The following is a 20,677-nucleotide window of genomic DNA, read 5'->3' as shown; positions in this document are numbered from 1 at the left end:
CACAGACTACATTAAATATCTCAATAGTTCAGTTAATTTATTAAAGGCATGCTGCATAAATTAAAAAAAAAATAGTAATAGGACCAATATTAACGGAGTGAAATAGTGTCAAAAAGGTGGCTTACCATTTTGCTGTTCTTTAGTTCAACAGAAATATAAACTTTTTTTCAGTTATTTTCTATTTTCTGTTTGTGACTATTTTTCTAATAGAGGTATCGGATCCGTTATCCAAAAACCTGTAATCCAGAAAGCTCTGAATTACAGACAGGCTGTCTCCCATAGACTCCATTATAATCAAATAATCCAATTTTTTTCTCTGTAATAATAAAACAGACCCTTGTACTTGATCCAAACTAAGATGCAATTAATCCTTATTGGAAGCAAAATGTAATATAAAATTTACATGATTTTCTAGGTATGAAGATCCAAATTATGGAAAAATCAATTATCTGGAAAACCCTAGCTCACAAGCATTCTAGATAATGGGTCTGATATCTGTAGATATCTGTAGACTTAAAGGGGTTGGTCGCCTTTAAATTAACTTTTAGTGTGATGTAAAGAGTGGTATTCTGAGACAAGTTGCAGTTGCTTTTAATTTTAATTTTTTATTTGTGGTTTTGAGTTATGTAGCTTTTTATTCAGCAGCTCTTTCTTTTACAATTTCAGCAATCTGGTTTCTAGGGTCCAGATCACTGATTTGAATAAGATACTGAAATATGGACAGGAGAGGGCTTGAATAGTATGAGTATGAGTAATAACAAGTAGCAAAAACAATGCATTTGTAGTTTTGCAGAGCATTTGTTTTTTAGATGGGGTCAGTGACCCCCATTTGAAAGCTGAAAAGAGTCAGAAGGAGGCTAATAATTCAAAAACTATAAATAAGAAAAAATCAAGTCCAATTGAAAAGTTTCTTGGAATTGGCCATTCTATAACATACTAAAAGTTACCCTAAAGGTGAAACTCCCCTTTAAGGTATGTATGAAGATTCAATTTATGGAGAGATCAGGGGAATCCCCTTCTCCCTAGAATTCTGGATAACAGGTCCCATACCTATATTGAATTTTAAATTTTAATTTTGCACCTTTATTTGTATTTTATTTTTGGAGCAGCTCGGGGGACACGGATTCTGAATTGATTCTAAATTGATTTTAAACTGTTCTAAATATTTCTTATCTTTGGCCCTGCTTAGCAGAAACCCTGAGTTTTAGGCAGCTGTTCTAAAATAAGAATTTGAAAAAAAAAATCTGTTCCTGCATTACTGAAATGCCAGACTGAAACACCAGAGACAGAAATGTTAAATTTTAGACTTCAGTTTTGTTAAAACTGTATGTATGATTGCTGCTTTTACATGCATGTGGGGAGTGTCATTGTTTCTGAGTGGTGCAGTATTTGTATTCACTCTGGTTACTCTTTCTGGAACAGTTCTTTACATTTATTAAGAGACCAATGTATATGGGAGCACATTGTGTGAGGTTTTACCTTATACCCAAAGATGGAGCTCTTTGCTAGTAAATAAAGACCTCTGAAGCAAATGTTCTCCTATTTAGGAAGTAAAAATCTTGTCCGCCAAAAGGTATTTTCATGTTGAAACTTCTTGCAGATAATCTGACTAAAATTGCATTGAACAGAGAGGGCTCAGATGCCCAGTACAATGTTTCAGTCTGGTTCGGTTTAATGGCATTCTGTTTCAGTTAAACTGTTTGTACTTCTATTTGTCCAATAAAGGTATACTGTAATTCTTAAAAAGAGAGTGGAAGACCTTCAATAAAAATCTGTTTCTAAACGTTAGCCAGGAAAAAAAAAACTTCCATAAATTACCATGCTGATATTTTAAAAGCTTACAAAGTAATGCAGTTACCATAAGAGAGCGCTTAAAATAAATTGAGTGGAAATAAAATATATTGTTAAATAAACCGTTTGTATTGAAGAAATATGGACACTCGAGTTTCATTAGTAGAGGGCCGTATGTTCCAGTGACCCACATGGCTTCTTTTTATTTTATCTGTTTATAGCTGACCAAGCCCCAATGCGCTCAGACCTAAGTTGTGATTTTTAGTCCGATATGATGTTTGTCCAGATGTGCAAAGCTCATAGACACCTATGGATATAGACTTGAGGGGGCCCATTCACTAAGCTCGAGTGAAGGAATAGAGGAAAAATAGTTCGAATTTCGAATGTTTTTTTGGCTACTTCGACCTTCGTCTTCGAATCAAGCGGTTCGAACTAAAAATCGTTCGAATATTCGACCATTCGATAATCGAAGTACTTCGACCCCCTAGTTCACCACCTAAAACCTACTGAGGCCAATGTTAGCCTATGGGGAAGGTCCCCATAGGCTTTACAAGGTTTTTCTGATCGAAGGATAATCCTTCGATCAATGGATTAAAATCATTCGAATCGTTCGATTCAAAGGATTTAATCGTTCGATCGAACGAATTGCGCTAAATCCTTTGACTTCGATATTCGAAGTCGAAGGATTTCAATTCGGCAGTCGAATATCGAGGGTTAATTAACCCTCAATATTCGACCCTACGTAAATGTGCCCCAAAGTGTCACCTACACATAAAAAGCTGTATAATGAAAGTACTTTGCAAATTAAACATGGAACCCAAACTTTTTTTTTTTTTATAATATAAACAGCCTTGTCTGTTATAAAGGTGGTTAAATATCTGAGCTGTCAATCAAATATTGTCTGCCTAAGGCATAGCGGCTGGGCAGTCTATTACTTTCACTTTCCATTCAGCAATTCCTGGATGTCACTGGTGCAGATTTTGAAGTGATACACAGTTTGTCTTAATAACAATATGGCACCTGCCTGCTTACTGTGAATGTGAATTCCAAGACTGAAGGAAACCAAATATAACTAATAAATATTGTGTAAGTAAAGTTTATTTTGCTCAACTAACATGATAGAAAATAATTTGGAATTATTTTTCAAGGTCCCCTTTAAGGCTGACATTAATTCTGTATTGATTCACTTGATCAGCGTAGAAAAAAGAAAATGACACACACTCCAACACTCGATTACAATGTTCTTTGACAAAACATATACATTTCCGGGAAGGGGGGGGGGTTAGTTTTTATAGGTACTGTCTCTGATCAGAAACGTGTGTTTAAATATGTAAATAGTTAAATAAAAATCATATAGCTTTTTAATCATAGCAGCTGGTTGACAATGACTTGTTAAGTTAAGTGGCTCTTGCAATTACCAGTATTTGATTTATGCAGCAACAAACCTTTTTTTCACTTCTGATTGAGAGTACAACTTTAGAATTGGCAAACACAGATTCTGGGAAAGTGTTCTTCACATTTAACTCCTGTTGTACTGTTAAATAATGCATGGCCCCTGTTTTGTTGCCCTATTCACATATTGATCTGAATACTCCAACCACAGCATTCTAGAAACTCTATTGCTGTAAATAACACCAGTATCACCCAAGTGCCTTAGGCTGGTAATTGATTCTGCCCTCCCCTTCACTCCTTATATCAAATCATTAACTAAATCATGTGCCTTTCACCTAAGGAATATCTCTGAAATACAACCATTTATCACATACGATTTCACAAAAATTATATTTCACTCTCACATCACATATTAACTGCTGCAACTCTATTGATTGGCCTTCATCTCAAGCGACTTCACCACTCCATTCCATAATAAACATGGCTTGTGACTTCCAAGCCAGGCAAGCACGTTTCAATCAACCAGACCACTTCAATCCATTTTCTAGTTCTAGTTCCGTGCTGGATAAAATTCATAATCTTAAGCCTGGTGTCCAAATCAATTGACAACTATGCCCCAACCCTATATTTCTGTACTAATATCCAAGTACTTACCAAAATGCTTATTATTCTCCTCCAACAATCTACTCCTGAGGCCTTACTCACTACTTCAGACTTTACTAGAGCTGCAATCAATTTTATATATCTGTATTTAGGATTCAGACAACAGAATTCAGAATACTTCTACAATGTTCAATCAAACTCCTTCCTGGCTATGTGTGCAAACACAAATCTTTTTAATTGTGTGAGGATTTTTTTAAACTGTGTGCTTAGCTCAGAATGGAGGCAAAATGCTTTTTGCACAAAATTCTTTGTGCGCACCAGAATTTTTGTGTGCACTGGCTTTAAATTGTGTTTGCATGCACAGGAGCACACAGCCTAGAGGGAACATTGGATGTGTGTGCCTTCACTGGTTCATTAAAATTCTCTGTTAAAAAATACTGCTGTTGTGCTGTCTGGATCCTTTAATACATATCTTTATGTTTGATTGTTGATAGGTGGAGCACAAACAACATTTGGTTCAGCAGCCTTTCAGATTTTCTTATCAAGATAACCAATACAAACTCAGAATACTGTATGCTATACTAGATTTGCACCACTTTCTCACCATGTTCTACCAGACTTTCTCCCAGTATCGTTTTCTGAAAACCATCTCCTAAAACATTTTTCTTTAAATTAGCCTATCATTCCTTCATTATACACTGTATGGTAGTTGTGTATTATTTAAAGCTACTCTGCTAGATGACTTAGAATAGCAAAAGAAATAGAGTTATTTTCTGATATATTCCTTTTATTGCAGACCTTACCTATCCTAGCCTTTCATAATCATTCTACCTTTGTCAAATTCCAGCATTGTTTCATGCATAGGTGAATCAGCACTGACTTTTGGGAATTGCCCGATGGGGAGATTTGTTGCCCACAATAAAAATGCACAAATGTGGGCAACAAATCTCCTGAAAATGCTTCTCCACTGGCGATAATTTAAATCACTGGTGGTTAGTGATGAGCGAATGTTTTCACCAGGCAGGGATTTGTGGTGAAATTCCATACCCTGTCATCTGCAAATGTTTTCACAAAAATCTGGCTAAAAAAATTTTGCAAAGCAAAATTATCACCAAGACAAAAAAGTTGCAATAAGAAAATAACAGCCATTGACTTTTATGCATTTGGAGTGAGAAAAAATTGTTCCACCCAAAGTTGCCTCTCAAGGAAATACAAAATACCTACATATCTCCATATGGAATAAAAGTCACTATTTTTGCCCAAGTGCTGTAACCCATATTATCCAATAAAGTGTTTGCTTTTAAACATGTGACCAGGAAGTGCTACCTGCTGGGTTACAGCACCTGAGAAAACTGTCTTTTATTACACAACCCCATAAGTACCACAAAAAACATGTTCTACATACTGAAGTATTGCAGTGCTGTGCAGTGTACATCTAAGTTGTGCTGCCACAGGCTATGAACACAAATTGGCTCTGCCAAGTTGACCTAACCTGTCCCTGCAAAACCAGTGCCAAACCCCTAACCTGGTGTGCTCCCCTATTTATATACTTACTCCTGCCCCTCCCCTGTGATGCCATGTAAGGGGTGGAACACGCAAGTGTGAGTATTTAAAAAGGGCGCATCTAGACGGAAGTTGGAGGAGGCACTAAAAGGTCGCAGATGGGGTGAGCGCCAGCTAAAGTTCAGCCCACACCCATCCACAGCCCCCAAACATTGTGCAGAAATTGGTCTGAGCTCTGGGTCACGCAGGCTTCGGGCTGGGCTGCACGTCACTATTATTCTTTACACGGCCATTATAACCACGTCTAGTGTGTAGAATACTGTAACTGTATTTAACTGTCCCTGTTCACTAGTCATCACTTCTAATATAAGTCATTAAAAAGCTTCCTTGTCTGATTCACACAGATTGATAACTGATAACAGGTGGACCTTCTAGGAAAAATATTGCTTAAAGAATACGTAAACATTTTTCTATCTCTAAAAGAGGTGATTTTCTCTATGTTCTAGTTCTAAATGTCCTTTGAGCAATGCTGTAATGGCTGTATTTCAGCTATTGGCAGAATGTTACCTAATTTCTGTGAATTTTCCCTAAAACAATTAAATGTATTTCTTTCCAGGATAAAAAGGAAAAGGTATCAAAATTTTATACTTTTCGACATTCAATAGCGGGAATTATCAGATCACCAAAGTCAATGCTTGGCTCCTCATCGGTAAGTTCTTAATCTATTGTTTACCTTTTATAATAAGTATGAGCTTTAGGGATATCTTCCTCTTCCCTATTTAAATTATTAATTTTAGACATTGTAACAATAGTATGAATCTGTAAGCACTGAACATTGCACAGCTGGTTGTCCAGATATGAATGTCACTTAATTCAAGATGCAGTTACATTTATAGGAACTGAGCCGTCACAAGGGGGTTTGTGCCTTACAATTAACCTTGTGTTTTATGGCTGATTTCTGACACTGGGACTTGGCATATTTTCAGTACCAGTGTCAGACATTGCATTCAAATTCCGATTCAAGTCAATGAATGCAGTGTTTGGGTTGCCCTTACAAACATTTTATTTTATATGCAAAGACATTCCAAATGCACTTACATATAAAAAAAACACTTTTATATCGTGCTTGAAAGTCTGTGAACCCTTTAAAATTTTCTATATTTTTATTTAAATGTGGCCTAAAACAACATCTGATGAAATTAAGAAAATATTATTGTATTTGGTCCATCAAGTTACATACCCACTCACCAACGTGTTGAGATGAATTGCAGGTGTCACATCGGACGCGCTGAATCTAAGGTAAGTAAAAGGAATGTCGGACATTGTCGCTGCGTGCATCCAACAGTCGTGTCGGATGTACGCAGTGACAACGTCCAACATTGCTATTACTTACCGTATATACTCGAGTATAAGCCGACCCGAGTATAAGCCGAGGTACCTAATTTTACCTACGAAAACTGGGAAAACTTATTGACTCTAGTATAAGCCTAGACACAACTGCAGCCCTGTCTCTCAGCAGCGCACATTCTGCCAAAGCGACCCCCTCAGCGATCAACCAGACTTCTTTGCAAAGGTGATGGTGACAGAGAATTGCCAAACGGATTACTGTGTGCATTGTCCCACTGTCCCACTACCATGTGCAGAGGGTGCTGTTTGATATTGCCATCACTGTTAATCTTTCGTATAACCAACAGAGGGCGCACTGTTATTCTTTCATATAACCAACAGAGGGTGCACTGTTATTCTTTTATATAACCAACAGATGGCGCTGTGTGATATTGCAGTCACTGTTATTCTTTCATATAACCAACAGATGGCGCTGTGTGATATTGCAGTCACTGTTATTCTTTCATATAACCAACAGATGGCGCTGTGTGATATTGCAGTCACTGTTATTCTTTCATATAACCAACAGAGGGCGCTGTGTGATATTGCAGTCACTGTTATTCTTCCATATAACCAACAGATGGCGCTGTGTGATATTGCAGTCACTGTTATTCTTTCATATAACCAACAGAGGGTGCTGTGTGATATTGCAGTCACTGTTAATCTTTCATATAACCAACAGAGGGCGCACTGTTATTCTTTCATATAACCAACAGAGGGCGCTGTGTGATATTGCAGTCACTGTTATTCTTTCATATAACCAACAAAGGGTGCTGTGTGATATTGCAGTCACTGTTATTCTTTCATATAACCAACAGAGGGCGCACTGTTATTCTTTCATATAACCAACAGAGGGCACTGTGTGATATTGCAGTCACTGTTAATCTTTCATATAACCAACAGAGGGCGCACTGTTATTCTTTCATATAACCAACAGAGGGCGCTGTGTGATATTGCAGTCACTGTTATTCTTCCATATAACCAACAGATGGCACTGTGTGATATTGCAGTCACTGTTAATCTTTCATATAACCAACAGAGGGCGCACTGTTATTCTTTCATATAACCAACAGAGGGCATTGTGGAATATTGCAGTCTCTCCCCAAGTGAACTGTTGGTATAGGAATGATTAAAAGTGACTGCAATCTCAGCTACTCGGGTCGGGTACCGCTGACCCTAGTATAAGCCGAGGTAGACTTTTTCAGCACATTTTGGATGCTGAAAAACTCGGCTTATACTCGGGTATAGAATCAGCGCATCCGATGTGATGCCTGCGATTCATCTCAACATGTCAGAACGGATGCTATGGCAGGTAAAAGCGATTGTGCAATTCTACCCTTAAATGCATTAACATAATCAGCCATCACAACATCATCTGGCAGTGCATTCCACAACCTCATTGTCCTCACTGTGAAAAAACCACCTACGCCGTTTTAAATAAAAGTTCTTTTCCTCTAGTCTGAAGGGTTGGCCTCTGGTGCGGTGATCCTCTTTTTGCGTAAAAAGGTCCCCTGCTATTTGTCTATAATGTCCTTTAATGTACTTGTAATCATGTCATGAAACAACGATGCAGGGGATACAGGTATATATGGCCCTGGCCTAGCCACTCGCCAGTAGTAAATCCAAGAAAAAGTTACGTAGCTTGTAAAATGGAAATTTCTATTTCGAAGGTTTATAAGAGGATGGGTGCCAAACTTTTGTTTGGTTTCTTTGCTTTCCTACCTTCTCTTCTCTTGTTCAAAAAGGAGATTTAAAGAAAAAAACCCTTTTGTAGATAAAATGAAACCTGTGGGCTGTTTCCAAGCTATTTCCCAGCTGCAATGATTGAATTGTGCTCAGCTTGAGCCTGGTTATTAGAAGCCAAAGTGGAACAAAATGTGACAAAGTTTGCTTTATTTTGACAGGTTAACATTTACCCATTGAACATGTTACTTGCTTTCACACCAGCACATGCATAATGTACTTGTCACTTTATATTTGCTATTAAATGCTGTTAGATGCAATTTTCTGGATTATTTGGATGTTCTACATGTAAAACAAAGTTGTTTGTTTACTCTACTGTGAAACTTTGTTGAACAAAACAAATTCCTTCCTCTTATGTAACATTATGTAAATTCAGCATAAAACAGTCCGGCTCATTATTTAGTTTAAAAGCTGGGGAATAACTTCTGCCCCAGAGTTGAGAGTTTTGTCCCTCGCTTGTAGTTTTCAGCATTTTAAATGTATATTTTTTTAGAATTAGAAGGATGGAGTTTAAGATTAATTCCTTATCATAGAAAATTACTTCATCCCTCATATTATGTCTGTACCGTTGCAGTTGCTTGATGGAATATCAGCTATCGACAAGCCTCTATCTGAGCAAGATTGGTACCATGGTGCAATTCCAAGGGTGGAAGCACAAGAATTGCTAAAGCAACAAGGAGACTTCTTGGTGCGAGAAAGCCATGGGAAACCTGGTGAATATGTCCTTTCTGTGTTTTCAGATTCACAACGGAGGCACTTTATCATTCAGTTTGCTGATGTACGTGTGTGTAAAGCTGTATTGTTTGTTTTCGTATCTATAGTATAAATACGAGATTAAATATTTGTCAGATGAATTACAGATATCTTGTAATTGGAAGCTGTGGTTAATATTTGCTGACACAGAGTAAAGTATCGCCTGGAAAAAAAGACAAAAAGGACAAAGATTGTCATAGTACAAATTTGCTTAATTCTATGAATATTTCCCCTGAACAACATGGTTTCTAAGGCTCAATACAGCTAGTTGTAGATGTAAGCTACCTGTGATGAAAACGTTACCTAGAAGTTTGGCTCAGATGGTTCATTATACAGCTGCAGTTTTGTAATGTGTGCAACCACACTGAGAGACAAATGTGTATACTTTATACATGCTTTAAAACATAAGATATGTGCATGTTTCAGTCAGTTACACTGTTTCCCCCCGTGCAGAGTGCTGGTTATGCCAACACAAAGTTACAAAGGGGAGAACAATTTTACAGAATAGATGCCCTTTATGTATATCCTTATCACATTTTTTTGTATTAAAATGAATAATGTGACATATTGTGCTATGGTGTGATGGGTAATGGCAAAACACAGTTTCATCCAACTGCTTATTCAGAGATATTGCATTGTTTATAATAAGTGCGCTCATTTAAAATGACAAACTTGAAATAATCTTCTTAAATAATCATTTTAAAAGCTACCAAAGGCTGTAAGGGGGATTTAAGGTGTAGTATAGTATCCATCTCCTTTATCAGTCCATTTCTATTCTGATACTTGGAAGCCATGGGGTTGGGGTTAGGTGGCAGACAAGGCAGCATTTAAATGTATAGTTACTTATAATCTTGGATGTCTTCTTCTATAGCTTTATCATACATCAGAGAAGTAGTGATAATTTCTGGTAAGAGAAGCTCCAGGCCATCTGTACTAAATAACATTCCACTTTGTTCTCACAAACATAAAGATAGTTAAAAATAAGTCTAATTGGTAGTGAAGGATAAAAATACTAAAAATAATAATTTTAATGTAATATTGTTGATTCACTTTTGCCTGAAAACAATGTGTTGTATTTTAAAGGGGACCTGTAACCCCAAGAAATAATCCAAATCCTTTTCTTTCATGTCAGTTGAGCAAAATAAACTTTATTTATTAAAGTTTTGTTTCAATCAGTCATGGAATTCACAATTACAGCAAATAGGCAGGTGTTATTTTGTGGTCATTTTTAGGGAAGGGAAGTTGTATAACACTCCAAACTTTTGTGTATGTGCCAGAATGGGGGGCCTAACCCCATGCTCCATGCCCTACACAATTAGAGAGCGTGAGGAGTGCAGGGATATCTAGGAAGTGCTGATTGGAAAGTAAAAGTATTTGACTGCCCTACCTCTATGCCTCAGGCATAGAGGCGGGAGAGGCAATGTATGATTGACAGCTCAGATTTTTAAACACCTTTATAACAGGTATGGATGTTTTAATACAAAAGAATTTGGTTTTCAAGTTTAATTTACAGCTTTTTATGTGTGGGTGACAGGTTCGCTTTAAGTATAAACCCTGACCAGGACTTTCAGATGGAGACATATGAAGATTACCTTTTAATTACTGCTTTATTATGTGGTTTTTTTAAGCGACTGTCACCTTGCATATATTTTCAGATCTTTATATTTTCAGTTTATTATTAAAGGGGTTGTTCACCTTTGAGGTAACTTTTAGTATGATGTAGAGAGTGATATTCTGAGACAATTTGCAATTGGTTTTCATTTTTTATTATTGAAGGTTTTTGATTTATTTAGCTTTTTATTCAGCAGCTCTTCAATTTGCATCTTAAGCAATCGGGTAACTAGGGTCAAAATTACCCTAGCAACCACGCCTTTAATATGAATATGAATAGGAGAGGGCCTGAATAGAAGGATCAGTAATAAAAAGTAACAATACATTAGTAGCCTTACAGAGCATTTGTTTTTTAGAAGGGAGTCAGCAACGCCAATTTAAAAGCTGCAAAGAGTGGGAAGAAAAAGGCAAAAAACAATAAAACTATAAAAAATAAAGATGAAAAACAATTGAAAATTTGCTTACAATTGGCCATTTTATAACATAATAAAAGTTTTCTTAAAGGTGATCCACCCCTTTAACACGTATTTCTAAAAGGTCGACATATGCCTCAGCGTCGATAAAATAAACCTATATAAAAAACATAAAAATAACAAATACAATAAGTTATATGGGGCCCTGCCAAAAAGATCTTAAATTATAGAATCTTCATTTGCAGAATAAAACCAAATTATGTAATACCTGGCACAGTGTATTAAAATTTGTGCAAAAAATGTAATTAATTTTATATACTGTATAATTTTACACAATTTGTTCAGTGTTCTCCCAAGAAAAAATACACCTTAGTCTGCTTCAGCCTCGCCCACTGTAATAGAAGACTTGTAATAGGCTATGTTAGGATTGCACACTTCTGCAAATATAGTAAACTGACAGGCAAGTACAGGCTTTAAGGCGCCAGGCACCCAGCAGAAACCGCCTACAGAGAACACTTCATTTTATTATAGAATGTCTTAAGCCTGTTTACAGAGGGGGCAGTTGCGCTGTTGCTTACTGTGATTTAGTAAGGATATCAGATTTGTCAGCTGAGTTTGTTTTAAAAATATATATTTTTTCTTTTAACAGAATCAATATAGATTCGAAGGCACTGGATTTCCAACTATACCACAACTAATAGAACATCACTACACAACTAAACAAGTCATAACAAAAAAATCAGGGGTAGTTCTGCTGAATCCGGTGGTTAAGGTATGTATTCTGTTTTTTTTTTTTCTGTGAGTGGGCTGGGTAGGTGAATGTGTACAGCCTCACAATGTCACATGGTATAATCATATATAGCAATACATTTATGCTTAGATTATTTTTTCTTAATTTCTGCTGCATTAAAGGCATTGTTCAGTATACAAATAAAAACTGGGTAAATAGGTTGTGCAAAATTAAAAAAAAAATTCAATATAGTTAATATATAAATGTAATGTATACAGGCTGAAGTAACTGGATGTCTAAAATAATAGCCAGAACACTACTTGCATCTCTCTTCGTTTCCACTGATAGGTTACCAGGCAGTATCCAATCAGTGACTTGAGGGACAGATGGGTCATAACTGTTTGTTTTGAATCTGAGCTGCATTCCGAGGATTAATTGCAAACTCACTGAACAGTTATGTCCCATGTGGCCCCCCTTAAAGTCGCTGACTAACTCAGTTAGAGAGAGTTAGAGAGCGGAGAAGCAGGAAGTTGGGTTCTTTTCTGTTCTGTCCTTCACTCCAGCCTTTAGAAATTACATTTTAGCTAACATTACATTTTGGCTAACTATATAAGAAACTTTTTTTTTTTTGCATACTCTTATCTATTTACCCATTTTTATTTTTTACATTGAACTGTTCCTTTAAGGGTTTTCTATAACCGTGATAGCTGAGAACTTGAACTCTCTCCTGGCGGTGGTTGAACTGGCAGACCCAGCTTCAGGAAGGGGTGGGATGGGATGTCTATTTGGCAAGTATAAATATACAGGGTCACCAAAACTAGCTTTAGGATAAACTGGTCCAGGGACTGGTCTGATTGCCATCTTGGAGTCAAAATGGCATTTTACCCCTTCTGGTTTTGCATCACTAATTTTTCATTCACATTATTGTTTATACTGCAAGCTGCACGGTTAGCTGCCTTATACAAAACAAGGAGACCAAATGCATCCACCCCAAAAATATTTCTTACTAAATCCACTTCTAAAGACATTTTAGGAAATCTTTTCTCCCAAGTTACAAGGCCACATATTAGAAGCATCATCGTGTTTTGTTTTTCTGCTTTTTAGAATAGAAATGACAAATATTTTTATAATTGCTATGGTTTTTACAGGATGATCGTTTCATTTAAAGTTTGGGTAGAAAAGCAGTAGAATGCATTAGCTGAAATGTGTTTTTCCATATTTTGTCTGGCTTGCTTGAAACAACAGATGCAATAATAAAATCCAATTTTCAACTTCGATTTAGATTTTGATGACTATAGAAAAACGACAGTGTGCCTTCACAGGTATAAAGGAGTATAACTGTTTATTATTTTATTATGTCATCAAATGTGGCCTTGGTATGGTGTAAAGTACCTTTTTAAACAGTTTGAAATATAGGCCCCTTAGAATTATATTATACAGTGGAATCTTAAGTACAGATCATTATATTATTGTACCTGCTTTGCGTCATGTCAAAATCTTGTTTATGCACCAGAATGTGGAACCTGAAGCCCCTGTCCATGCACTGGCTACACAAGTAGATGGTGAGGAGGAAGGAAGAATGAGAGGAGGGCAATGACATCTAGGAAGCCAGAATGGAAAGTGAAAGTAATTGCCTGCCCCACATAGAGGAGGGGCAGGCAATATGAGATTTTTAAATACATTTATAATCGGTATGGATGGTTTAATTTAAAAAAATATTTTGGTTTTAGTGTTTAATTTAAAATTTAAATTTTATTACCGTATATACCCGTGTATAAGCCGAGTTTTTCAGCATCCAAAATGTGCTGAAAAAGTCTACCTCGGCTTATACTCGGGTCAGCGGTACCAAACCCGAGTAGCTGAGATTGCAGTCACTTTTAATCATTCCTATACCAACAGTACACTTGGGGAGAGACTGCAATATCCCACAATGCTCTCTGTTGGTTATATGAAAGAATAACAGTGCGCCCTCTGTTGGTTATATGAAAGAATAACAGTGATTGCAATATCACACAGCGCCATCTGTTGGTTATATGAAAGAATAACAGTGACTGCAATATCACACAACGCCATCTGTTGGTTATATGAAAGAATAACAGTGCGCCCTCTGTTGGTTATATGAAAGATTAACAGTGACTGCAATATCACACAGCGCCCTCTGTTGGTTATACGAAAGATTAACAGTGATGGCAATATCAAACAGCACCCTCTGCACATGGTAGTGGGACAATGCACACAGTAATCCGTTTGGCAATTCTCTGTCACCATCAACTTTGCAAAGAAGTCCGGTTGATCGCTGGGGGGGGTCGCTTTGGCAGAATGTGCGCTGCTAGGAGACAGGGCTGTAGTTGTGTCTAGGCTTATACTAGAGTCAATAAGTTTTCCCAGTTTTCGTAGGTAAAATTAGGTACCTCGGCTTATATTTGGGTCGGCTTATACTCGAGTATATACGGTATATAGTTATTATATTAACCTGGATGACAGGTCCCCTTTAATAATTGGGACTGGCATCACATTTTTGTCTGGAGTGCTGTTGCTTTAGGGTAGGATCCTATCACAGATATTAGAGAGCTGCTGCATGTTTTGATATCTTGAAGCGATTATTACTGGAAAGGCACACTCTTGTCTTTGTCGATAAGAGCATATACATGCCATAGCATACAGTTTTGTGAAATAGATGGTCAGCATTTCTGTTGTTTTCCTAATTAAGATTGTATTTGAACAGGAAAGGGACTTGCACGAAGAGAAAATAGAAATTCCATCTAATCTTTGACCCTGTTGAGTGCAAGACATAACCAAATAAATACAATAAGAAAAGAATATGTTCCACAACTTCTATTTATTGAACAAATGTTTAAAAGGAGGAATAATGTAATAACTTAGTATTCCTGGTGTTCTATGGGTCCAAACTCTTATAATAGTGCTGCAATCCAATAAACGATTCACTCCACATTTTGGCAATTGCATGTGTTCAACCCATAGGTTGATAGGAAGAAGAATATAATACACAAGAGCCATGAATATCTTGTAAATTATATCCTTATAAATGGTGAGTTCTGATGTCATCAGTTATAAACGGTGAGTTCTGATGTCATTTCTGTCACATGACTCACTGAAACTTGTGTATTATAATAAATAAAGTACCCCCAGGATATTAGAAGTCACCTCGGAGTTCCATGACCTTCGGCCTCGTGTTTTTATATGGTCATGAAACTCCTCGGTAACTTATAATATCCTTATATTTTACAAGAGGGGGTACTTTATTCACTATATAACACACCTTGCTTCATTTATAAGTGTTGCGACGCGTTTGGGCCACTTATTTTCAGCCACAGATCATTGCATTGTCCAGTTACCATCATCAGTGGTGGCAAACATTTTCTAATTGATGGTGCTGTTACTTTGCCTTTTAGGGGTCATTAATGACATTGCAAAAATAAATCCGTAGATGTTTTTGCCTGCCTCAGTATGAGCTTCTAAAGAGTGGGGTCGAATTTATGTGCTTTGTTCAGTCTTCCATCTTTCACTGAAATATATATAAAAATAATTTTTCAGGATTTGTGCAAATAAGTAATCTGACTTCAAGTCCCAGCAACATTGAAAATAACCGTTATGAGCGATAAAATTAGTGCAGTGACTAACATCTACAGTTATTTGATTTGTGGTTAATTATATGAAGGGAAATTGCCGTGCTTTCTATTTTTTGATGTTTGCCAAAATTACTAAATGCTTAATTAAAGAAAAATTATTGCGTGATTGACTTATAGCAATTTAATAAACTTAAAAAACATACTTGTGTCAGACATAGCATCTTATGCCCATGCTGTTTGCTGCCAAGGCAATTTAGAAAATCATTGCTCTCATTTTGTTTGACTTGACTTCCCGTGTGTACGGTTACGTTCACTTCTCCCATTCTATCATTTTGCTTTTCATTTATATGGGCTGGGCTCTTAGTAAAGGTTAATGTCCGTGTGAGCAAAGTATTGTACACCCCCCCTATTCTATGCCTCACATTTTACTACACTGCTGCTATGTCTAAAAGTGATGGCACATGCCAGAATAATAGAATATGTCCACATCTACTGATTTATGATGCAGATAAATGCAGATTATGGGGAGGGGAGTTAGATATTCCAATGTATGTTGTTTAGGAATCCGTTCATGTATGTAAGAGTAATAAAGGTTTTGCCATACACCGTACTCATTGCTATTGGTGCACAGTTTTTGGAGAAGGGTGTCAATCCCTCCTGTTACTAAGATTGAAATAAAAAAAAAGCTATACTGCCAGAAGCGAGTAGTTACATGCTAAAATCCTTCATATTTATTCCATCATGATGTAGCATTTTGGGGGCACACCCCTTCATCAAACGAAAAGTCAGATGCTACAGCATGATGGAATAAAAAATGCAGGTATACATATTTACCGTCAATTGTTATAGTTTTGTTTTTTCCGTTAAAGGGTAGTTCTGGTATGGGATCTGTTATCCAGAAACCGTTATCCAGGAAGCTCCAAATGATGGCAAGGTCATCTCCCATAGGGGCAAATTTACTAAGGGCAAAGTGACTAACGCGGGTGAAAATTTGCCAGCCAGCGTGACATCATTTCGGTACTTCAGAGATTTACTAACGGTCACTGGCGTAATTTCGCTAGTGAAGGAGATAGACTCTAGCGGTACATCGCTCTCTAACGCCTGGCGAATTTGCACTCTGGCAAATGGACATAACTATGCAAATTCACCAAGATGCGGATTTTACTGAATGTAACCTCTTGTGCCAGACTTGCCTTCGCCACCTCAGACCAGGCGAATGGGAAATAGAGTAGATAGGAGTTCCTAAAAAAATAGTTGTAAATTTTTCTAAGTCCCAAAAAACGCTAGCGTCTTTTCCTTTTTCAGGGTGATAGGCTGAAAAATAGCGTTACATTTTTCTGGGGTAATCCGCTTCCCCCCCTACATTTCCTAACATATGGCACATAAACTATACACCGGCTCATGTGTAGGGCAATATAACAACTTTATTTTATTAAGGTTTCCCGGACTTGTGTAGTGTAATGTATTGGCTGCAACATATACGTCCATTCAACTTTAACTTCCCGCTGTATGCAAATTAGGCAACGGTAGCGCAACTTCGCTTGCCGCAGTAACGCTAGCGTTACTTTGACCTGCATTCAGCGCCCTGACGCAACTTCAGATTTTAGTGCATTAGCGTTGTCCTGGCGAATCTAAGTGTTGCGATGTGAGTGAAGCTGTCGCTGGCAAATTTTCAGAGGTTAGTAAATTTGCCCCACAGACTCCATTATAGGCAAATAATTCCAATTTTCTAATGATTTCCTTTTTCTCAGTAATAATTAAAATGTACCTTGTACTTTATCTCAACTATGAATCCTTATTAGAGGCAAAACAATCCTTAGGGTTTAATTAGTTGTCCGGAAAACCCCAAGTCCCAAGCTTTCTGAATAACAAGTCCCATTGCTTGAAGGTGGTGTAATCTTTTAGTGCAAACTTAACTTTATCAGTAAGGGCTCTAACAGGCGTTTTTTACATGTTTTTCAAACGCATGCGGAGAATGAAAAAAAATGCAGATATTCTGTTTAAACACTTTTTTAATGCAACAAAGTGCATTTTTTTTAGTTCCAAATGCAACCCTCTCTTGTGATCGCTGAATCTGCTTCAAGTGCAAGAAAATCCAGACAAACACACTGAAATGCAAATGGAGTAAAATGCAGCTCAGACCGCTCAGGAGTACAGACTTGCACAATATAATGGAATCAATAAGCAAATGTGTTTATTTGCACTCAAACCAGCATTTAAATGCTCGTTAAAACCCAGAAAAAAACACCCATGTGTAAGCTCCCTAATAGGTTTTATTATATCCATTGTGCACTAATGCAAACTATAAAAGATTTTCTAGTAGACTTAATGTATGATGATCCTAATTATGTAGATATCCATTATCCAGAAAGCCCCAGGTCCAGAGCATTCTGGATAACAGGCTCCATATCTGTATTAGATTTGTGCAAAGGAAAATGTGTTTGTGCAAAGTAATACATTTTTGCATTGTGAATAGTTTTTCTATTACCGACTTGTATTACATTCCCCTATTAATGCCAAGCAAGAAATTAGATATCTACACTCTATTTCCTCCAAAGAATAAATACAACTTAGTAGTAATATCCATCAAAAATTTTGTAAGATATGTATGCAGCTCCATCTTTCGTCTCCGTTAACAGAGAATATTCTCGTTAAATCGCTTCCAAATCTCTTGATGTGCTGGGTGACACCAATGGTCATTTGCCATTATTGCATTAATAAAGTACCGAAGGTTAAAGGATAATATGCAGTTTGTCTAAAGATTTAATTACATTTTAAAAAGCAGTTACTGGGAATATCTGTATTTCTAGTTAAATCAACCAGTCAAGCTTCAGAGAAGCCCTTTCCTGCTGCTGTTTCTTTCAATTTTACAAATTTTAACATAACCTTGTCTGATGTTTCTTTTCTACACTCTCGCTTTCCATTTAGCCCCCGATAACTCAGCGGTTCATATTCTGATCCTGTGAGGCAAGTTCTTTGGATGCAATTTCATTTTTCCGCCGCACACCTGTAATTCACCAATACTGCAATGGTGGTGCTGGTCCTCCGTTTGGAAACAGATCCACACACACTCGAGATTATGCAGTCTGGGAATAGACCCCTTTTATTATGCCACCAGATATTCAACATTTCGGGGAAACGTTGAATTTCTGGTGGCATAGTAAAAGGGGTCTACTCCCGACTGCATAATCTCAGGCATGTTCTTTAGGACACATCTTTAAAGTGATGGCAGTTCCTCACTTAGAATAATTTGTGTAATGTTTCCCTTTTTCCTTGCTCATTCTTGCTAAGCTTCTAAAAAGGCAGTTTGAGCTCTTTAACAGTACAGTGCATTATTGAATCAGAGAGGGTACAGAGAAGGGCAACTAAGCTGGTTAAATGTATGGAAAATCTTAGCTATGAGGAAAGACTGGCCAAGTTGGGGTTGTTCAATCTGGAGAAGAGGTGCTTAAGGGGCGATATGATAACTATGTATAAAAATATAAGGGGATCATATAATAATCTCTCTAATGCTTTATTTACTAGTAGGTCTTTCCAGCTGACACATGGGCATCCATTCCAATTAGAAGAAAGGTTCCGCCTAAATATTCAGGAGGGGTGTTTTACAGTGAGAGCTGTAAATATGTGGAATTCTCTCCCTGAATCAGTTGTACTGGCTGATACGTTAAATTGCTTTTAGAAGGGGTTGGATGGCTTTTTAGCAAGGGAAGGAATACAGAGTTATGGAAGATAGCTCATAGTACAAGTTAATCCAGGGACTAGTCCGATGGTCATCTTGGATTCAGGAGGAGGATCTCGGGCAAATTGGAGAAACTTCCAATGGGGGTTTCCCTTCCTCTAGTCTAGATCAACAAGCAGTTAGGCAGGTTATATATTGACTTAAAAGTTTGAACTTGATGGACATGTCTTTTTTTCAACCTAAATTACCGTGTTACTATGTTTTCTCGGATTTGCACAACCTACTAAACAAAAGAAACAGCTCTTATTGCCTTTACTATAGATAAAATCGATGGAGATGTCTAGGAAATTAGCAGATATCTTAAACCCCCTACAACTCAAGTTCATGTAACTTTTTTTTTTTTGCTTTGAGTTTCTTTTCAAAAATGAAATCAATATTTTTGTTTTTATCATACAATTGAGGTTGTTAAATAAAATATTTAAACTCGATTTATGAAACGTTTATTTGAATCATTATGGAACGATACATAGTCTGCTTTGCCAAGAAACACAAGCTCTTGTATTTCAGGCTTTGTCTCATTGTGCATTGCAGTGATGTAGAATTTAATATTCTGTTGTGCTTCAGTATTATGCAGCATTTTAATGCTATTTTAATAATCTATTTGGAATGTAACTTTATGCCATTTTGTAAACTGATTGAGCAGTATCTTTTCGGAAGTGCATTTTTTTTAATTCATATTTTAAATTTTGTTATTTCAGGATAAAAAGTGGATTCTGAATCATGAAGATGTTACCCTTGGAGAATTGTTAGGAAAGGTAATAGATTATGACGGGGCAGAACAAATTCTAGTCAATTTCACACCCAAAAGTGCCATTGCAGCCTCCAATTGTATCCCTGCTGATTCAGGTGGTTTTTGACCTTTAAAATTCTCAATAGGACATTTTCAGGCTGAAAAACCACATGTACCAATGGTCCCAGAGTTTTTTTTATTTTACTTAGATTTATATTAGTTATAAGTTATATCTAAAGTAAGTTGCTGGTATCTGCACAGTTATCCTGTAGATTTGAGTGGATATAATATTAGAACTCATGACTTCTCCTAATGACATTACTTTTATATTTTATACTTTAGGGCAATTTTGGGGAAGTTTATAAGGGTACTCTAAAGGATAAAACACCAGTTGCTGTGAAAACATGTAAAGAAGATCTTCCTCAGGAACTGAAAATAAAGTTTTTATCTGAAGCAAGGTAAGCCATAATACTAATATATACAAAATCTGCTTTCTACTGCCAATCCATAACTAGGAATGAGTAAAATTGTTTGCACGTTTTGCAGAGAAAAAACAGCCATAAACTATAATGGATGGTAAAAACAAAAGTTGTGCGGTTAGAAAAGTTTTGCACAAAAAAAAATGCCCAAAACAAAGCGAAACGTGTCAGATTCGCCTTATATTATCATAGCTGTTATAAACCTACTATTTCA

The 20,677-nt window shown here is 36.8% G+C and overlaps 1 protein-coding gene across 3 annotated transcripts in view; it reads left to right on the top strand.

Annotated features, from left to right (window-relative positions):
- fer.S (fer (fps/fes related) tyrosine kinase S homeolog) overlaps positions 1-20,677 on the top strand; it is an 81,716-nt gene that overhangs the window by 32,098 nt on the left and 28,941 nt on the right. For 2 of the 3 annotated variants that reach the window (XR_005965090.1, XM_041580445.1), the window contains exons 10-14: positions 5,906-5,998; positions 8,993-9,202; positions 11,845-11,967; positions 19,953-20,009; positions 20,327-20,442. Coding sequence is in view for 2 of the 3 variants with exons in the window: in XM_041580445.1 (XP_041436379.1) it covers positions 5,906-5,998; positions 8,993-9,202; positions 11,845-11,967; positions 19,953-20,009; positions 20,327-20,442 (599 nt within the window). In the remaining variant the exon portion in view is untranslated. The remainder of the gene's footprint in view (positions 1-5,905; positions 5,999-8,992; positions 9,203-11,844; positions 11,968-19,952; positions 20,010-20,326; positions 20,443-20,677) is intronic. The other variant, XM_018244331.2, reaches the window with a different exon arrangement.

The sequence above is a fragment of the Xenopus laevis genome, chromosome 1S (assembly GCF_017654675.1).
Source record: "Xenopus laevis strain J_2021 chromosome 1S, Xenopus_laevis_v10.1, whole genome shotgun sequence".
Classification (NCBI taxonomy): domain Eukaryota; kingdom Metazoa; phylum Chordata; class Amphibia; order Anura; family Pipidae; genus Xenopus; species Xenopus laevis.
The sequence above is the reverse complement of the archived record's forward strand: the minus strand, read 5'-3'. Positions and strand labels throughout refer to the sequence as shown.